The following is an 18,575-nucleotide window of genomic DNA, read 5'->3' as shown; positions in this document are numbered from 1 at the left end:
TTGGCAGCAAATCCCACTGCCGAACAGCTCCATTTGGCCCGTGATTTTTCGTGACTTCTGTGTCACGCAAGGGAGTTGGTCAGGGACTATTGGGAAGTGGCTGGTTTAAGAACTCCCATGCGCCAATCTTGGGGGGCCAAAAGCACACAAATCTATGGGGCTACCCCTTTGGGGAGTAGTGCTGTGCCCAGTTCTGGTTGCCTCGCCTTGAAAAAGGATATTGGAGAGTTGGGGGAAAGTTCAGAAAAGGGCAACAGAAATAAAACAAAATGGAGCAACTCCCCCTGTGAGGAAAAGGGGCAGCGCTTGAGACTTTTCTGTTCAGAGAAAAGGCAGGTAAGAGGGAACAGGGCAGAAGTTTCTAAAATTATGCATGCCGTGGAAAAAGCGGAGAGGGAATCGAACCTATGACACGCGTGTCAGACGTGACACGCAGAGCCCTCATTCTGGCACGCAGAGCCCTCATCGGCCCATTCGCCCTGTTGTTGGTTTCCCCCCCCCCATTTGTTCTCCCGCTCCTCCTCACGCTACAGCTTGTCTCCGCTGTTAAAACCCGGATCCCTTTTTGTTGTTGTTGCTGCTGGTAGCCAGAGATTGGTTTTTTAACCCTTTCTGTGCTTTTTTTCCTGGCGCTTTGGCAGACGATGATTGGGTGTAACAGCGTTCGTTTTTTAACCCGTTCTGTGCTGTTGGGTTTTTTTGGCACTTTGGCAAACTATGTCGGTGCTGCGTGTTAGTTATAATAATAATAATAATAATAATAATAATAATAATAATAATAATAATAATAATTTATTATTTATACCCCGCCCATCTGGCCGGGTTCCCCCAGCCACTCTCGTTCCAGCGAAGGTATTATTCGTCATTTATTTATGTTCTCTTCCCCCCCCCCAAAAAAAGCACAGCAGCTTTGGGCCACCACCACCCCGAAAAAAAAAAACAAAATAACTTTTGCACCCCCAAAAAACTTTGGTCAGCAGCTCCCCCCCCCCCCCAAAATGCTCAACAACTCTGGGCACTTTGTGATAAATAAGGGGTTTTGGGTTTGGTCTGGTCAAATAATTAGTTTCTGGTTTATTAAATACAGTTAGGTAAAAGGTAAAGGGGACCCCTGACCATTAGGTCCAGTCGTGACCGACTCTGGGGTTGCGCGCTCATCTCACATTATATTACAATTATACATTTTTGTTATTTAAACTATAAATATCGCGAAATTACGTTTTTTTCCCCCCTCAAAGTGACACACCACCTGAGTTATGCTCGGTTTTTTGGCGAATCTTGACACACCAAGCTCAAAAGGTTGCCCAACACTGTTCTAGAATGTCCCCCCCCCCCATATCTCCTTGTTCCTCCCATCCTTTAGAATGTGTAATGGGGTCACACGCCACACTCTGGCCATGTGGCGCTGTAACCAGGAGCAGGGTAGTGGTAACACAACCCACAAGCCCCACATCAGGACAAGCTGGATCCTACCGCATCCTTGAACAGCAGGCTGTGGTGGCAGCGCTGTGTCCCGGACCCAGACGACAAAGATTTCCTCTCCTGCATGCAAAGTGGATTGCGCATCTCAAGCGAGTGAAATTAGCAAAGCGGGATTAATGTTGACGAATCCTTCCAAATATACCCCTTCTCTCTCTCCCCCCCCCCCCCCCCCGCCACTCCCTGCCTGGATCTGTCAAAATGATTTGCAACCCGGAGTCTCGTTCTTCCCTGCTGACAACTCCTCTCCATGTGCTGAAGGGGGAGGCAGGGAGGCCCCAGCTTCCAGAGAGCGCTGTCAAAAGCTCAGAGCCCTTCCTGTGCCACTTAAGATTTTTTCAGACGTGCTGCTTTGTTCTAATGAAGCTGTAGCTGAGCCACCGCCAAAGAGAGTCTATTCCAATCATAGAATCATAGAATCATAGAGTTGGAAGAGACCCCAAGGGCCATCCAGTCCAACCCCCTGCCAAGCAGGAAACACCATCAAAGCATTCTTGACATATGCCTGTCAAAGCCTCTGCTTAAAGACCTCCAAAGAAGAATCCGTTGCTCCTTGGGCAACAGCTACTGGTCACAATATTGAAATGGCTGTATGGGAGAAAGTATGGAATGTTGGTTTGAAATTCACAGCATGTTATACACTGGAAGAAAATTATATGAAAATGATGTAGAGATGGTATTTCTAGCAGACATGAATCATAGAATCGTAGAGTTGGAAGAGACCACAAGGGCCATCCAGTCCAGCCCCCTGCCAAGCAGGAAACCCCATCCAAGCATTCTTGACATATGCCTGTCAAGCCTCTGCTTAAAGACCTCCAAAGAAGGAGACTCCACCCCACTCCTTGGCAGCCAATTCCACTGCCGAACAGCTCTTACTGTCAGGAAGTTCTTCCTAATGTTGAGGTGGAATTTTCTTTCCTGTAGTTTGAATCCGTTGCTCCTTGTCCGCTTCTCTGGAGCAGCAGAAAACAACCTTTCTCCCTCCTCTATATGACATCCTTTTATATATTTGAACATGGTTATCATATCACCCCTTAACCTTCTCTTCTCCAGGCTAAACATACCCAGCTCCCTAAGCCGTTCCTCATAAGGCATCGTTTCCAGGCCTTTGACCATTTTGGTTGCCCTCCTCTGGACACGTTCCAGTTTGTCAGCCTCCTTCTTGAACTGTGGTGCCCAGAACTGGACACAGTACTCCAGGTGAGGTCTGACCAGAGCAGAATACAGTGGTACTATTACTTCCCTTGATCTAGATGCTATACTCCTATTGATGCAGCCCAGAATTGCATTGGCTTTTTGAGCTGCTGCATCACACTGTTGACTCATGTCAAGTTTGTGGTCTACCAAGACTCCTAGATCCTTTTCACATGCACTGCTCTCAAGCCAGATGTCTCCCATCCTGTATTTGTGCCTTTCATTTTTTTTGCCCAAGTGTAGTACTTTACATTTCTCCTTGTTAAAATTCATCTTGTTTGCTTTGGCCCAGTTGTCTAATCTGTTAAGGTCATTCTGAAGTGTGATCCTGTCCTCTGGGGTGTTAGCCACCCCTCCCAATTTGAGGCACTCCTGAAATGTCTCAACAGAAGATGCCCTGCATTCCCGCGTAGGACAGCATAGCCAGAATTGTAAAATCGTAGAGCTGGGATGGATCCCCAAGGTTCATCTCGTCCAGTGTTGGCGAACCTATGACACGCGTGTCAGGCGTGACACGCAGAGCCCTCGCTGCTGGCACACGCCCCATCGGCTCATTCGCTCTGTTGTTGTTGTTTTTCTCCCCCCATTTGTTCTCCCGCTCCTCCTCCCGCTACAACTTGTCTCCACTGTTAAAACCCGATCCTTTTGTTGTTGCTGCTGGTAGCCAGAGATTGGTTTTTTAACCCGTTCTATGCTGTTTTTTTCTGGCGCTTTGGCAGATGATGATTGGGTGTAACAGCATTCATTTTTTAACCTGTTCTCTGCTGGGTTTTTTGGCGCTTTGGCAGACTATGTCTGTGCTGCGTGTTAGTAATAATAATAATAATAATAATAATAATAATAATAATAATAATAATAATTTATTATTTATACCCCGCCCATCTGGCCGGGTTCCCCCAGCCACTCTAGTTCCAGCGAAGGTATTATTCTCTTCCCCCCCCCCCAAAAAAAAGGAAAGCAGCTTTGGGGCATTCCCCCCCCCCCAAAAAAAATAGCAAAGCAACTTTTGCACACACACCCAAAAAACCTCCAAAACTTTGTTCAGCAGCTCCCCCAAAAAAGCTCAACAACTCTGGGCACTTTGTGATAAATAAGGGGTATTTGGTTTGGTTTGGTTAAATCATTAGTTTTGGGTTTATTAAATCCAGTTATATATTACAATGATACACTTTTGTTATTTAAACTATAAATATCGCAAAATTATGGTTTTTCTCTCGACGTGACACACCACCCGAGTTATGCCCAGTGGAGCGCGAGTTCAGCGTTCCCGCCCGCCGCGCCGCGCTCTCTGGTTCCCCGCCGCGCTTGGCCTTGCCAGAGGGCGCGACGGGGAGCTGGAGGGAGGGCGCAGCGCGGCGGGCGGGAACGGCGAACTCGCGCTCCGCCGGGCTGTGCCCCTCCCTAGCAGCAGGGCTGGTGGGCGGAGGCGGAGCCCAGCCCAGCGGAGCGCGAGTTCGGCGTTCCCGCCCACCGCGCCGCGCTCCCTGGTTCCCCGCCGCGCTTGGCCTTGCCTGAGGGCGCGCCGGGGAGCTGGAGGGAGGGTGCGGCGCGGTGCGGCGGGAATGGCGAACTCGCGCTCCGCCGGGCTGTGCTCCGCCTCTGCCCACCAGCCCTGCTTCTAGAGTAGGGCAGCTGCCCTAACTTGCCGCATGGTGGGTACGCCCTTGCACCTGAGCCCACTGCTTTCGGGCAAAGCAGCTGATTTGCGTGCAAGCCAGGAGGTGATTGGAATGAATTTTTTCTCTGCCCATTAAGAGTTCATAGCCCTGGCCTAGATGCCCTCTGGCGCAGTATAAGGTAGGTCCCCTGGGTTTGCAATTCTTTCTCAGTGGCTATTCAGCGTTCCTAGTGGGGGGAAGGAGCTGTTTACGGTTTACAGTGAAGATTTGCAAGAAAGGGTCACATCTGAAGACAGCAGTTCCTGGAGCAAGAGGCGCTCCATCGCTTGGCCATTCCTTCCACGGGTGAAGTCAAGCTGCTGGAGAATCACAGCGCCTGCTTGTGGCTGCTGAGACCCATATCTTGTAACTGCACCCTCCCACATTTTTTACAGCCTTCCCTATGTTGCTCAACAACAACCATTGGCCATGCTGGCTGGAAATTGTGAGAACTTGCTAACTTACTTGTTGCATTTCTATCCTGCTTTTCCCACCAAGGAGCTGAAGGTGACCACGGTTCTCCCCCTCCTCATTTAGAATCATAGAATCCTAGAGTTGGGAGAGACCCCAAGGGCCATCCAGTCCAACCCCCTGCCGAGCAGGAAACACCATCCAAGCATTCTTGACATATGCCTGTCAAGCCTCTGCTTAAAGACCTCCAAAGAAGGAGACTCCACCACACTCCTTGGCAGCAAAATCCACTGCCGAACAGCTCTTACTGTCAGGAAGTTCATAGAATCATAGAATCATAGAGTTGGCAGCAAATCCCACTGCCGAACAGCTCTTACTGTCAGGAAGTTATCCCTGATGTTGAGGTGGAATCTTCTTTCTTGTAGTTTCATAGAATCATAGAATCCTAGAGTTGGAAGAGACCACAAGGGCCATCCAGTCCAACCCCCTGCCAAGCAGGAAACACCATCAAAGCATTCTTGACATATGCCTGTCAAGCCTCTGCTTAAAGACCTCCAAAGAAGGAGACTCCACCACATTCCTTGGCAGCAAATTCCACTGCCGAACAGCTCTTACTGTCAGGAAGTTCTTCCTAATGTTGAGGTGGAATCTTCTTTCTTGAAGTTTGAATCCATTGCTCCGTGTCCGCTTCTCTGGAGCAGCAGAAAACAACCTTTCTCCCTCCTCCATATGACATCCTTTCCTATATTTGAACATGGCTATCATATCACCCCTTAACCTTCTCTTCTCCAGGCTAAACATACCCAGCTCCCTAAGCTGTTCCGTACATGGGACCCAGGTGGCGCTGTGGTTAAACCACAGAGCCTAGGGCTTGCTGATCAGAAGGTCAGCGGTTCGAATCCCTGTGACGGGGTGAGCTCCCGTTGCTTGGTCCCAGCTCCTGCCAACCTAGCAGTTCGAAAGCACCTCAAAATGCAAGTAGATAAATAGGAACCGCTACAGCGGGAAGGTAAACGGCGTTTCCGTGTGCTGCTCTGGTTTGCCAGAAGCGGCTTTGTCATGCTGGCCACATGACCTGGAAGCTATACGCCGGCTCCCTCGGCCAATAATGTGAGATGAGTGCGCAACCCCAGAGTCGGTCACGACTGGACCTAATGGTCAGGGGTCCCTTTACCTTTACCTTATCATATCACCCCTTAACCTTCTCTTCTCCAGGCTAAACATACCCAGCTCCCTAAGCCGTTCCTCATAAGGCATCGCTTCCAGGCCTTGGAGCATTTTGCTTGCCCTCTTCTGGACACGTTCCAGCTTGTCAGTATCCTTCTTGAACTGTGGTGCCCAGAACTGGAATAATAAGTATTATTCCAACTCTACCATTCTGTGGTTCTAAGTCTCAGGTTTGTGCAGGTGGTGGGGTGGTTGTCCCTCTCCCCGAAAACAAGCAGAAAAGAGCCCCTGTGTGAGTCCTGGAACCCCTTAAGTGTGTGGTAGAAAAGGGAGAACATCAATCCTAATCCAAGGAAGGGGAGGAGTCCATTAACTTACTTGCGGTCTGTGAACACCCCACATTCCCTTGAAGGCACCATGGCAAATGCAGAGTTTGCGTCGAGTGCAGAATGCAGCGTTCCAAAAACGAAAGCTTTCATTAGGGAAAAGTGGTAGTGGAATTGGAAGTGAGGCCCTATTCGCCCCCCCCCCAATCTGCCCTTCTTCCGTATAAATATTAAGTTTCAAGTCAAAACTTTGAACAGGCAGCCCCCCCCCCATCTCTGCCACTTTACTGTAAACAAAATAGGAGTAAACCAAATAGGATTTTGATTTTTAATTTTAGTGCACATTTACAAAACCCACCCCTCCCAATGTGTGACATTCGAGGGCAGCCAGCCACCCCCCCACCCACCAATTCCAGGCAAACGGAAGAATTTCTGGTGAGGCTGAGGCTGGACTCTCCCTCCTCCAGTTCCAGTTCATCGTGTGATCAGCCCGGGGTGCAGAGCCCTGCCTGCAGAGAGGGAGAGAGAGAGAGAGAAGGGAAATAAAGGGTTAATTTAGGTGCGCTTGTCTTGCACCCACAAGCAAACGGTTAAAGAGCAAACTTGTGAGAGAGTCCGAAAGTGACTTGGCAATTCCATCACGCAGCACAAAACCTCCCGCTAAAAACCTGGCAAACCAAAGGCTTCTACCACCTAACGGACTTCTACAAAAATAACAAACCCATATCAAGAAATGCAAGGGAAACTAGGGAACACCCAAATGCCCTGGCTAACACACTAATTCATCATGCGAAAGGCTGGACTGGATGAATCCCAAGCCGGAATTAAGGTTGCCGGAAGAAATATCAACAACCTCCGATATGCAGATGACACAACCTTGATGGCAGAAAGTGAGGAGGAATTAAAGAACCTTTTAATGAGGGTGAAAGAGGAGAGTGCAAAAGATGGTCTGAAGCTCAACATCAAAAAAAAACCAAGATCATGGCCACTGGTCCCATCACCTCCTGGCAAATAGAAGGGGAAGAAATGGAGGCAGGGAGAGATTTGACTTTCTTGGGCTCCTTGATCACTGCAGATGGTGACAGCAGTCCCGAAATTAAAAGACGCCTGCTTCTTGGGAGAAAAGCAATGACAAACCTAGGCAGCATCTTCAAAAGCAGAGACATCACCCTGCCGACAAAGGTCCGTATAGTTAAAGCTATGGTTTTCCCAGTAGCGATGTATGGAAGTGAGAGCTGGACCATCAAGAAGGCTGAGCGCCGAAGAATTGATGCTTTTGAATTATGGTGCTGGAGGAGACTCTTGAGAGTCCCATGGACTGCAAGAAGATCAAACCTCTCCATTCTGAAGGAAATCAGCCCTGAGGGCTCCCTGGAAGGACAGATCCTGAAGCTGAGTCTCCAATACTTTGGCCACCTCATGAGAAGACTCCCTGGAAAAGACCCTGATCTTGGGAAAGATTGAGGGCACTAGGAGAAGGGGACTCCCTGGAAAAGACCCTGATGTTGGGAAAGATGGAGGGCACTAGGAGAAGGGGACTCCCTGGAACAGACCCTGATGTTGGGAAAGATGGAGGGCAGAAGGAGAAGGGGACTCCCTGGAACAGACCCTGATGTTGGGAAAGATGGAGGGCACTAGGAGAAGGGGACTCCCTGGAACAGACCCTGATGTTGGGAAAGATGGAGGGCACTAGGAGAAGGGGACTCCCTGGAACAGGCCCTGATGTTGGGAAAGATGGAGGGCACTAGGAGAAGGGGACTCCCTGGAACAGACCCTGATGTTGGGAAAGATGGAGGGCACTAGGAGAAGGGGACTCCCTGGAACAGACCCTGATGTTGGGAAAGATGGAGGGCACTAGGAGAAGGGGACTCCCTGGAACAGACCCTGATGTTGGGAAAGATGGAGGGCACAAGGAGAAGGGGACTCCCTGGAACACACCCTGATGTCGGGAAAGATGGAGGGCACAAGGAGAAGGGGACTCCCTGGAACAGGCCCTGATGTTGGGAAAGATGGAGGGCACTAGGAGAAGGGGACTCCCTGGAACAGACCCTGATGTTGGGAAAGATGGAGGGCACAAGAAGAAGGGGACTCCCTGGAACAGACCCTGATGTTGGGAAAGATGGAGGGCACTAGGAGAAGGGGACTCCCTGGAAAAGACCCTGATGTTGGGAAAGATGGAGGGCACTAGGAGAAGGGGACTCCCTGGAACAGACCCTGATGTTGGGAAAGATGGAGGGCACTAGGAGAAGGGGACTCCCTGGAACAGACCCTGATGTTGGGAAAGATGGAGGGCACTAGGAGAAGGGGACTCCCTGGAACAGACCCTGATGTTGGGAAAGATGGAGGGCACAAGGAGAAGGGGACTCCCTGGAAAAGACCCTGATGTTGGGAAAGATGGAGGGCACAAGGAGAAGGGGACTCCCTGGAACAGACCCTGATGTTGGGAAAGATGGAGGGCACTAGGAGAAGGGGACTCCCTGGAACAGGCCCTGATGTTGGGAAAGATGGAGGGCACAAGGAGAAGGGGACTCCCTGGAACAGACCCTGATGTTGGGAAAGATGGAGGGCACTAGGAGAAGGGGAATCCCTGGAAAAGACCCTGATGTTGGGAAAGATGGAGGGCACTAGGAGAAGGGGACTCCCTGGAACAGACCCTGATGTTGGGAAAGATGGAGGGCACTAGGAGAAGGGGACTCCCTGGAACAGACCCTGATGTTGGGAAAGATGGAGGGCACTAGGAGAAGGGGACTCCCTGGAAAAGACCCTGATGTTGGGAAAGATGGAGGGCACTAGGAGAAGGGGACTCCCTGGAAAAGACCTTGATGTTGGGAAAGATGGAGGGCACTAGGAGAAGGGGACGACAGAGGACGAGATGGTTGGACCGTGTTCTCGAAGCTACGAACATGAGTTTGACCAAACTGCGGGAGGCAGTGCAAGACAGGAGTGCCTGGCGTGCTCTGGTCCATGGGGTCACAAAGAGTCGGTCACGACTAAACAACAACAACAAAAGGATAAATGGTGGGAAAGTATAACATGGCTTAAGGGGGCTGGACTGATAAGCGGTTCCTTGTGGTTAACTTATTGATATTGCTTTTGGGTTGTGTTTAAAGGTGAATAAAGGAAGACTCCCGGGGGGATAGGACCTCTAGTGGGGGAAGAAGGTATAAAACAATAGGAAAAAAAAATACAAGCACCCTAAATAATCCCGGAACCTTGTGATGAAGCGTGCATGCACACGAAAGCTCATACCAAAATAAAAACTTAGTTGGTCTTTAAGGTGCTACTGAAGGAATTTTTTTTAATTTTTGCCTAAATAAGGAGACCTTAAAATGCCTCGCAAAGGAGTAAAAACAGAAACCCCTGAGGAGAGAAGATCAGAAATAGAAGGGGATGGGGTTCTGATTAAAATCCTGGAAGAGATTAAGCAAATAAGGGCAGAATTGAGGGAGAGGGAGATGAATATAGGCAAAAAATTAGCTGATTAGTTAATTAGTTAATTCAAACTTCAAGAAAGAAGATTCCACCTCAACATTAGGAAGAACTTCCTGACAGTAAGAGCTGTTCGGCAGTGGAATTTGCTGCCAAGGAGTGTGGTGGAGTCTCCTTCTTTGGAGGTCTTTAAGCAGAGGCTTGACAGGCATATGTCAAGAATGCTTGGATGGTGTTTCCTGCTTGGCAGGGGGTTGGACTGGATGGCCCTTGTGGTCTCTTCCAACTCTAGGATTCTATGATTAGGAAGAACTTCCTGACAGTGAGAGCTGTTCGGCAGTGGGATTTGCTGCCAAGGAGTGTGGTGGAGTCTCCTTCTTTGGAGGTCTTTAAGCAGAGGCTTAACAGGCATATGTCAAGAATGCTTGGATGGTGTTTCCTGCTCGGCAGGGGGTTGGACTGGATGGCCCTTGTGGTCTCTTCCAACTCTATGATTCTATGATTAGGAAGAACTTCCTGACAGTAAGAGCTGTTCGGCAGTGGGATTTGCTGCCAAGGAGTGTGGTGGAGTCTCCTTCTTTGGAGGTCTTTAAGCAGAGGCTTGACAGCCATATGTCAAGAATGCTTTGATGGTGTTTCCTGCTCGGCAGGGGGTTGGACTGGATGGCCCTTGTGGTCTCTTCCAACTCTATGATTCTATGATTCTATGAACTATCAGGACAAATAAAGACACTGGAAAATAAAATCCAGACAGCTGAAGAGCAGACAAAAAGGATACACATAGAGGTCAGAGGAAATAGGTTAGAAGGGGGAAAAAATGAAAGGACGAATAACAGAAATAATAAAAACACAGGAGAATATGTTGGACCACCTGGCGCTTCTTCAAATGAATGAAAGGTCACAGAACTTAAAATTTTGTGGTGTCCCAGAAATGGAGGGGGGAAACCTAAGGGGTAAATTAATTAGAGAAACTGCTGAAGAGGAAGTTGATTATATGATAACCAATGCATTCAGAATAAAGGTCAACTCACCGATAACAAGATCGAAAAAATCTCCAGGGGTCTGTTTAGTAACATTGAGTTCAATAGAAGCCAGAAATACAATTATGAAGAAAAGTAGAGAGGAGAAGTGGTATATAGACGGGAAACCAATCGTGGTGTACAGAGATATTCCAAACTGGCTTTTAAATTCAGTGTCACCTCGGTTTATGAACCCCTCGGTTTATGAATTTTCGGTTTACGAACGCCACGGACCCATCTGGAACGGATTAATCCACTTTCCATTACTTTCAATGGGAAAGTTCGCTTCAGTTTATGAACAGGCTTCCGGAACCAATTGCACCCATGATTCAGTTTATGAACGCTTCGGTTTAAGTACTCCGCGGACCCGTCTGGAATGGATTAATCCACTTTCCATTACTTTCAATGGGAAAGTTCGCTTCAGTTTATGAACAGACTTCTGGAACCAATTGTGTTCATAAACCGAGGTACCACTGCAAAAGAAATGTTTACAAAGAATTGACCAAAAAAAATGTGACTGAAAACAAAATAAGATTTCGAAGGTGTATTATTCTATTACAAGGATGAAAAAATTTAAGATTAAAACAAGAGCAGGAGATGAAGGAATTTGGAAGAAGCCATAAAGAGTTGGGGAAAATACAAGGAGCGGTAGAGGAACCTGATGGAGATAAATAAGAAATTGAGCAGGAAATATATATATATATATATATATACATAGATATATATAATGATAAGAGGGTGGAAAATTAAGCTTAGCAGGTACTGAGAGGAAAGTGGAAACTTCTCGAAAATTAGAAGAAATTTCGATAGATTGTATGGACAATAAATACCAACGACGGGAGACTCTAACGGGGTCCCTTCTATTGAAATGGTTAGTTTAGTTTTGTTGTTGGTTGGTTTGCTTTTCTTTTTCTTAGGTTTGGAAATTGTAGCAAATTTTATTGGTGGATGAATGGTGAGAGGGAAAAATGGGACACAAGGTAAAAACTAAATCAACAGCAGAAACTTGACAGTAGGGCGAAGAAAACATTACGAAAAGAAATATGTAAAAATATAACAGTAAGGTGTGTTGAATGTATGAATACTAGCAAAACCTCATAACTAGATGTTATAAAATGCTTTATTACAATAAGATAACAGGGTACGAATATTAAAAACATCACATACGATACAAAAGAAGTTCATTAATTTGGTAAATACATGATTGACTAAAAGCCAGGTTATATACTGTATGTATATTCAATGTTATGTTTATAAGCTGTGAAAGAGAGAATTTATTATTTTATTAATAAAAGAGAGAAATAATTAATTTTCTTAATTAAAACGAAGTGTGAAAATATCTGCGAAAAGGGGAAAGGTGACAGAAGGAAGAAGAATGGAAGTCCAACGTATAAAGTTGAATAGAAATTGGACTTAGTAATATTTTTATTTTCGTTTCGAGCTTTATGTTTCCCCCTCCCTTTCTTTCCTTTCCTCCTTTTCTCTTCTTTCTATTTGATTGGAAATTTAAGAATTTAAAGCCACGATAAATGTAATGAATACGATGTAATGAACACAGAAATGGAAAACGTAATAAAAATTATCGCAAAAAAGAAGAAGAAAGAAAGTACTACTCCAAAATCCCACAAACCGCCCCCAGACATAATAAAAATACAATGAGAGGATGATATAGGCCAGGGGTCCCCAGACTACGGCCCGCGGGCCAGATGCGGCCCAATTGGCCTCCCAATCCGGCCCGCGACGACCCCCGCCGCCCGCTCTTGCGGCGCCCGCTCTTGCGGCGCGCTGCTCGGCGGCGCATTTCCAGATCTGAAAAAAATCGCCGAAAATCGTTTCTGCGCATGCGTATGGGCCTCTCCCGACCCAGAAGAGGTCATTTCCGGTGCACTTCCGGGGTGGGGGACGTGCACTTCCGGGTCGGGGGGACCCGGTACGCATGCGCACAAACAATTTCCGGCGATTTTTCCGGCCTGGAAGCGCGCCACTGCGCCAGTAAATGGGTGTGCGCATGCGCACCGGCGCGCGCTTCCCCCACCCTCCGGCCCGCTGCGCGCGCACTCTCCCGCCCGCCGAGCGATCGGCGCAGCGGGCACCGGCCCAAAGGCGGGTAAGTCTGGGGACCCCTGACATAGGCTATGAGATTTAACGTCACCCAATGGACTAGAATGTGGTCTAAACCTCCCTTTAAATCCGCATCAGCAAAGGCAGTCTTTCACGGGCGGGAGCTTCTGTAATCGACCAGCATGTTGGTGGCAGGGCGGAGTTGGAGCCGGTTCTGGTGGCAAGTCACCAGGGCCACGCGCTGGTCCCAGCAGGCGCGCTTCTTGTCCTGGGCAGCCAAGTTGGACTCCGCGAAGTCAATGAGGAGCTCCACCTGCTCGTGGAGGGAGAGGGACTTGTACCTCCTCTGGGCGAGGAAGCAAATCGCCTCCACAAAAGTGTGCAAGTCCATCCCTGGGAGGGAAAAGGAAAGCATCAGAAACCTCTCGAGGCTTTCGTTCTTGATTTATATCGCTTATTATCATAGAATCATAGAGTTGGAAGAGACCCCAAGGGCCATCCAGTCCAACCCCCTGCCAAGCAGGAAACACCATCAAAGCATTCTTGACATATGGCTGTCAAGCCTCTGCTAAAAGACCTCCAAAGAAGGAGACTCCACCACACTCCTTGGCAGCAAATTCCACTGCCGAACAGCTCTGACTGTCAGGAAGTTCTTCCTAATGTTGAGGTGGAATTTTCTTTCTTGAAGTTTGAATCCATTGCTCCGTGTCCGCTTCTCTGGAGCAGCAGAAAACAACCTTACTCCCTCCTCTATATGACATCCTTTTATATATTTGAACATGGTTATCATATCACCCCTTAACCTTCTCTTCTCCAGGCTAAACATACCCAGCTCCCTAAGCCGTTCCTCATAAGGCATTGTTTCCAGGCCTTTGACCATTTTGGTTGCCCTCTTCTGGACACATTCCAGCTTATCAGTATCCTTCTTAAACTGTGGTGCCCAGAACTGGACACAGTACTCCAGGTGAGGTCTGACCGGAGCAGAATATAGTGGTCCTATTCCTTCCCTCGATCTAGATGCTATACTCCTCTTGATGCAGCCCAGAATTGCATTGGCTTTTTGAGCTGCTGCATCACACTGCTGACTCATGTCAAGTTTGTGGTCTACCAAGACTCCTAGATCCTTTTCACATGTACTGCTCTCAAGCCAGGTGTCTCCCATCCTGTATTTGTGCCTTTCATTTTTTTTGCCCAAGTGTAGTACTTTACATTTCTCCTTGTTAATATTCGTCTTGTTTGCTTTGGCCCAGTTGTCTAACCTGTTCAGGTCATTTTGAAGTGTGATCCTGTCCTCTGGGGTATTAGCCACCCCTCCCAATTTGGTGTCATCTGCAAACTTGCTCAGGATGCCCTCAAGCCCATCATCCAAGTCATTGGTAAAGATGTTGAACAAGACTGGGCCCAAGACAGAACCCTGTGGCACCCATTATTGATGCTTTAGTTGCAGCACCTCAGTCAAGCAGCAACCGCTACAACTTCGGCTTCCCCAAAAAAGCTCAACAACGTTGGCCAATACAATGGGTAGATCATTGCCAGTTTTTATAATAATAATAATAATAATAATAATAATAATAATAATATATTATTTACACCCTGCCCATCTGGCCGGGTTCCCCCCAGCCACTCTGGGCGGCTTCCAACAAAATATTAAAATACAGAAATCCATCAGACATTAAAAGCTTGCCTAAACAGGGCTGCCTTGAGATGTCTTCTAAAAGTCTGGTAATTGTTGTTCTCTTTGACCTCTGGTGGGAGGGCATTCCACAGGGCAGGTGCCAGTACCGAGAAGGCCCTCTGCCTGGTTCCCTGTAACTTGGCTTCTCGCAACGAGGGAACCGCCAGAAGGCCCTCGGCGCTGGACCTCAGTGTCCGGGCAGAACGATGGAGGTGGAGACGCTCCTTCAGGTATACCGGACCGAGGCCGTTTAGGGCTTTCAAGGTCAGCACCAACACTTTGAACTGTGCTCGGAAACGTACTGGGAGCCAATGTAGATCTTTCAGGACCGGTGTTATGTGGTCTCGGCGGCCGCTCCCAGTCACCAGTCTAGCCGCCGCATTCTGGATTAGTTGTAGTTTCCGGGTCACCTTCAAAGGTAGCCCCACGTAGAGCGCATTGCAGTAGTCCAAGCGGGAGATAACTAGAGCATGCACCACTCTGGCTAGACAGTCCGCGGGCAGGTAGGGTCTCATCCTGCGTACCAGATGGAGCTGATAAACAGCCGCCCTGGACACAGAATTGACCTGCGCCTCCATGGACAGCTGTGAGTCCAAAATGACTCCCAGGCTGCGCACCTGGTCCTTCAGGGGCACAGTTACCCCATTCAGGACCAGGGAGTCCCCCACACCCACCCGCCTCCTGTCCCCCACGAACAGTACTTCTGTCTTGTCAGGATTCAACCTCAATCTGTTAGCCGCCATCCAACCTCCAACCACCTCCAGGCACTCACACAGGACCTTCAATGCCTTCACTGGTTCTGATTTGAAAGAGAGGTAGAGCTGGGCATCGTCCGCATCCTGATAAACACCCAGTGGGAGCAGATCAAAGCCATTTTTGGTGCCCATAGATGGGCGGGGCGACACCGGAAGTCGTGTCTATGCACTTCCGGTCATGCGTAGAAGCATTATCACATTATCCTTAATTACTTAATTGCTAAAATAGAGGTTTAGTGTAAGGCATAAAAGCATATTTTTTAGCATATATGGCGTACAAGCACAATGTATAATATTGCATAAGGCATAATTTTATTAACTACACAACATGTAAGCATTTAGTACAATTTATACCTAAGTAATTAAGTATAACGTGATGTTTGGACGCAACGCATAATATGAGGGGTGTTTTATTGTTTAATGTTTATGTTTACTTGTTTAGGACCCCGTTTGCTTTCTTGTTCCGTATAATTTGTTCAAAACCCTTGGTTTTTCATGTCAATTATCAACATGTTTCCTCTTAAATAAATAAATATTGCAGAAAATTGTTGTTGTCGTTGAGTCGTTTAGTCGGGTCCGACTCTTCGTGACCCCATGGACCAGAGCACGCCAGGCACTCCTGTCTTGCACTGCCTCCCGCAGTTTCATAGAATCATAGAATCCTAGAGTTGGAAGAGACCACAAGGGCCATCCAGTCCAACCCCCTGCCAAGCAGGAAACACCATCAAAGCATTCTTGACATATGCCTGTCAAGCCTCTGCTTAAAGACCTCCAAAGAAGGAGGCTCCACCACACTCCTTGGCAGCAAATCCCACTGCCGAACAGCTCTCACTGTCAGGAAGTTCATAGAATCATAGAATCGTAGAGTTGGAAGAGACCCCAAGGGCCATCCAGTCCAACCCCCTGCCAAGCAGGAAACACCATCAAAGCATTCCTGACAGATGGCTGTCAAGCCTCTGCTTAAAGACCTCCAAAGAAGGAGACTCCACCACACTCCTTGGCAGCAAATTCCACTGCCGAACAGCTCTTACTGTCAGGAAGTTCTTCCTAATGTTGAGGTGGAATTTTCTTTCTTGTAGTTTGAATCCGTTGCTCCGTGTCCGCTTCTCTGGAGCAGCAGAAAACAACCTTTCTCCCTCCTCTATATGAGTTTGGTCAAACTCGTGTTCGTAGCTTCGAGAACACTGTCCAGCCATCTCGTCCTCTGCCGTCCCCTTCTCCTAGTGCCCTCCATCTTTCCCAACATCAGGGTCTTTTCCAAGAAAATAAGAGTATGCAACTCTTATTGCTCTACATAAAACCTAAAATTTATGCTGATTAGTTCGCCATTTAACATCCTGAGAATAAATGGGTCAAATTCCTATGTTTTCATCACTCGTAGCGAGGCCAAATGTCAATCTGTAGGAGCAGGGTCTCAATCTGAACCCATTTGTCCCCAATTTGAAATGTGACTATGTTTATACCATACGCCTGATATAAGATCGAGGGAGGAAACATTTTCCCCAAAAAGTTTTTTTTATGACCCACCCTAATGCACCTTTGCCCGATTTACAAGGTTCCAGAATTCAGCTTTTCTCACTGCATTTTCCAAAAAAAATAGTTTTTTATGACCCACCCTATTGGACATCCCTGCCCTAGATTGTAGCCTGTTGCATGTGAGCCTAGACTCAATATATGTACATGCATTTAACTTGGAAGGCGATATTGGAAGGTAATTGTTTAAAAATTTCCAATAAAGTTTCAGGCTTCCGGTGCTTCTGTCATGGCATTCGGCAGCCTTCCCCTGTAGTGACTAGTGGGGCGCCACAGGGTTCTGTCTTGGGCCCAGTCTTATTCAACATCTTTATCAATGACTTCAACATCTTTATCAATGAAGGGAACGCTGTGGATGTAGCCTATCTTGATTTCAGCCAGGCCTTTGACAAGGTGCCCCATGATATTCTTGTAAAGAAGCTGGTCAAATGTGGGCTAGACAATGCTACCATTCAGTGGATTTGTAACTGGCTGACTGACCGAACCCAAAGGGTGCTCATCAATGGCTCCTCCTCATCCTGGAGAGTAGTGACTAGTGGGAAGAGCCACAGGGTTCTGTCTTGGGCCCAGTCTTATTCAACATCTTTATCAATGACTTGGATGATGGGCTTGAGGGCATCCTGAGCAAGTTGGCAGACGACACCAAATGGGGAGGGGTGGCTAATACCCCAGAGGACAGGATCACACTTCAAAATGAGCTGAACAGGTTAGACAACTGGGCCAAAGCAAACAAGATGAATATTAACAAGGAGAAATGTAAAGTACTACACTTGTGCAAAATTAATGAAAGGCACAAATACAGGATGGGTGACACCTGGCTTGAGAGCAGTACATGTGAAAAGGATCTAGGAGTCTTGGTAGACCACAAACTTGACATGAGTCAGCAGTGTGATGCAGCAGCTCAAAAAGCCAATGCAATTCTGGGCTGCATCAATAGGAGGATAGCATCTAGATCTAGGGAAATAATAGTACCACTGTATTCTGCTCCGGTCAGACCTCACCTGGAGTACTGTGTCCAGTTCTGGGCACCACAGTTCAAGAAGGATACTGACAAGCTGGAACGTGTCCAGAAGAGGGCAACCAAAATGGTCAAAGGCCTGGAAACGATGCCTTATGAGGAACGGCTTAGGGAGCTGGGTATGTTTAGCCTGGAGAAGAGAAGGTGAAGGGGGGGATATGATAGCCATGTTCAAATATATGAAAGGATGTCATATGGAGGAGGGAGAAAGATTGTTTTCTGCTGCTCCAGAGAAGCGGACACGGAGCAATGGATTCAAACTACAAGAAAGAAGATTCCACCTCAACATCAGGAAGAACTTCCTGACAGTAAGAGCTGTTCGGCAGTGGGATTTGCTGCCAAGGAGTGTGGTGGAGTCTCCTTCTTTGGAGGTCTTTAAGCAGAGGCTTGACAGGCATATGTCAAGAATGCTTTGATGGTGTTTCCTGCTTGGCAGGGGGTTTCCTGCTTGGCAGGAGGAACGGCTTAGGGAGCTGGGTATGTTTAGCCTGGAGAAGAGAAGGTGAAGGGGGGGATATGATAGCCATGTTCAAATATATGAAAGGATGTCATATGGAGGAGGGAGAAAGATTGTTTTCTAAGGCAGTGGTTCCCAACAGGTGGTCCGCGAGCTATGCCAGAGGGGTCCGCAAGATGCTATTAGAATAAAAAAATATATTAACTATATTTCGTATGAGAACAGATTTTTTTGTTTCGGCCGCTTCCTGCATGAGCAGAGTCTAGCGCAAAACTAGAATTAGATAGAGGCCGTAGTTCTGCTGTATGCCGTTAGGTGGAGCTTTACAAACACGACTGTTTTGCAAAGAGGCAGCGCGCGCATTCGACTAGCGCTCACCTCCCCAAGATGCTT

The 18,575-nt window shown here is 47.7% G+C and overlaps 1 protein-coding gene across 2 annotated transcripts in view; it reads right to left on the bottom strand.

Annotated features, from left to right (window-relative positions):
• Window positions 1-12,688: 12,688 nt before the first annotated feature.
• LOC132591455 (tubulin polyglutamylase TTLL11-like) overlaps window positions 12,689-18,575 on the bottom strand; it is a 48,597-nt gene continuing 42,710 nt past the window's right edge. The window contains exon 8 of one of the 2 annotated variants that reach the window (XM_060270080.1): window positions 12,689-13,137. In XM_060270080.1, the coding sequence (XP_060126063.1) occupies window positions 12,896-13,137 (242 nt within the window). In that variant the 3' untranslated portion in view covers window positions 12,689-12,895. Of the gene's footprint in view, window positions 13,138-16,209; window positions 16,476-18,575 lie in introns of those variants that run through there. The other variant, XM_060270078.1, reaches the window with a different exon arrangement.

The sequence above is a fragment of the Zootoca vivipara genome, chromosome W (assembly GCF_963506605.1).
Source record: "Zootoca vivipara chromosome W, rZooViv1.1, whole genome shotgun sequence".
NCBI lineage: Eukaryota > Metazoa > Chordata > Lepidosauria > Squamata > Lacertidae > Zootoca > Zootoca vivipara.
Note: the sequence above shows the minus strand (reverse complement) of the source record. Positions and strands in the feature narration are given on the sequence as shown.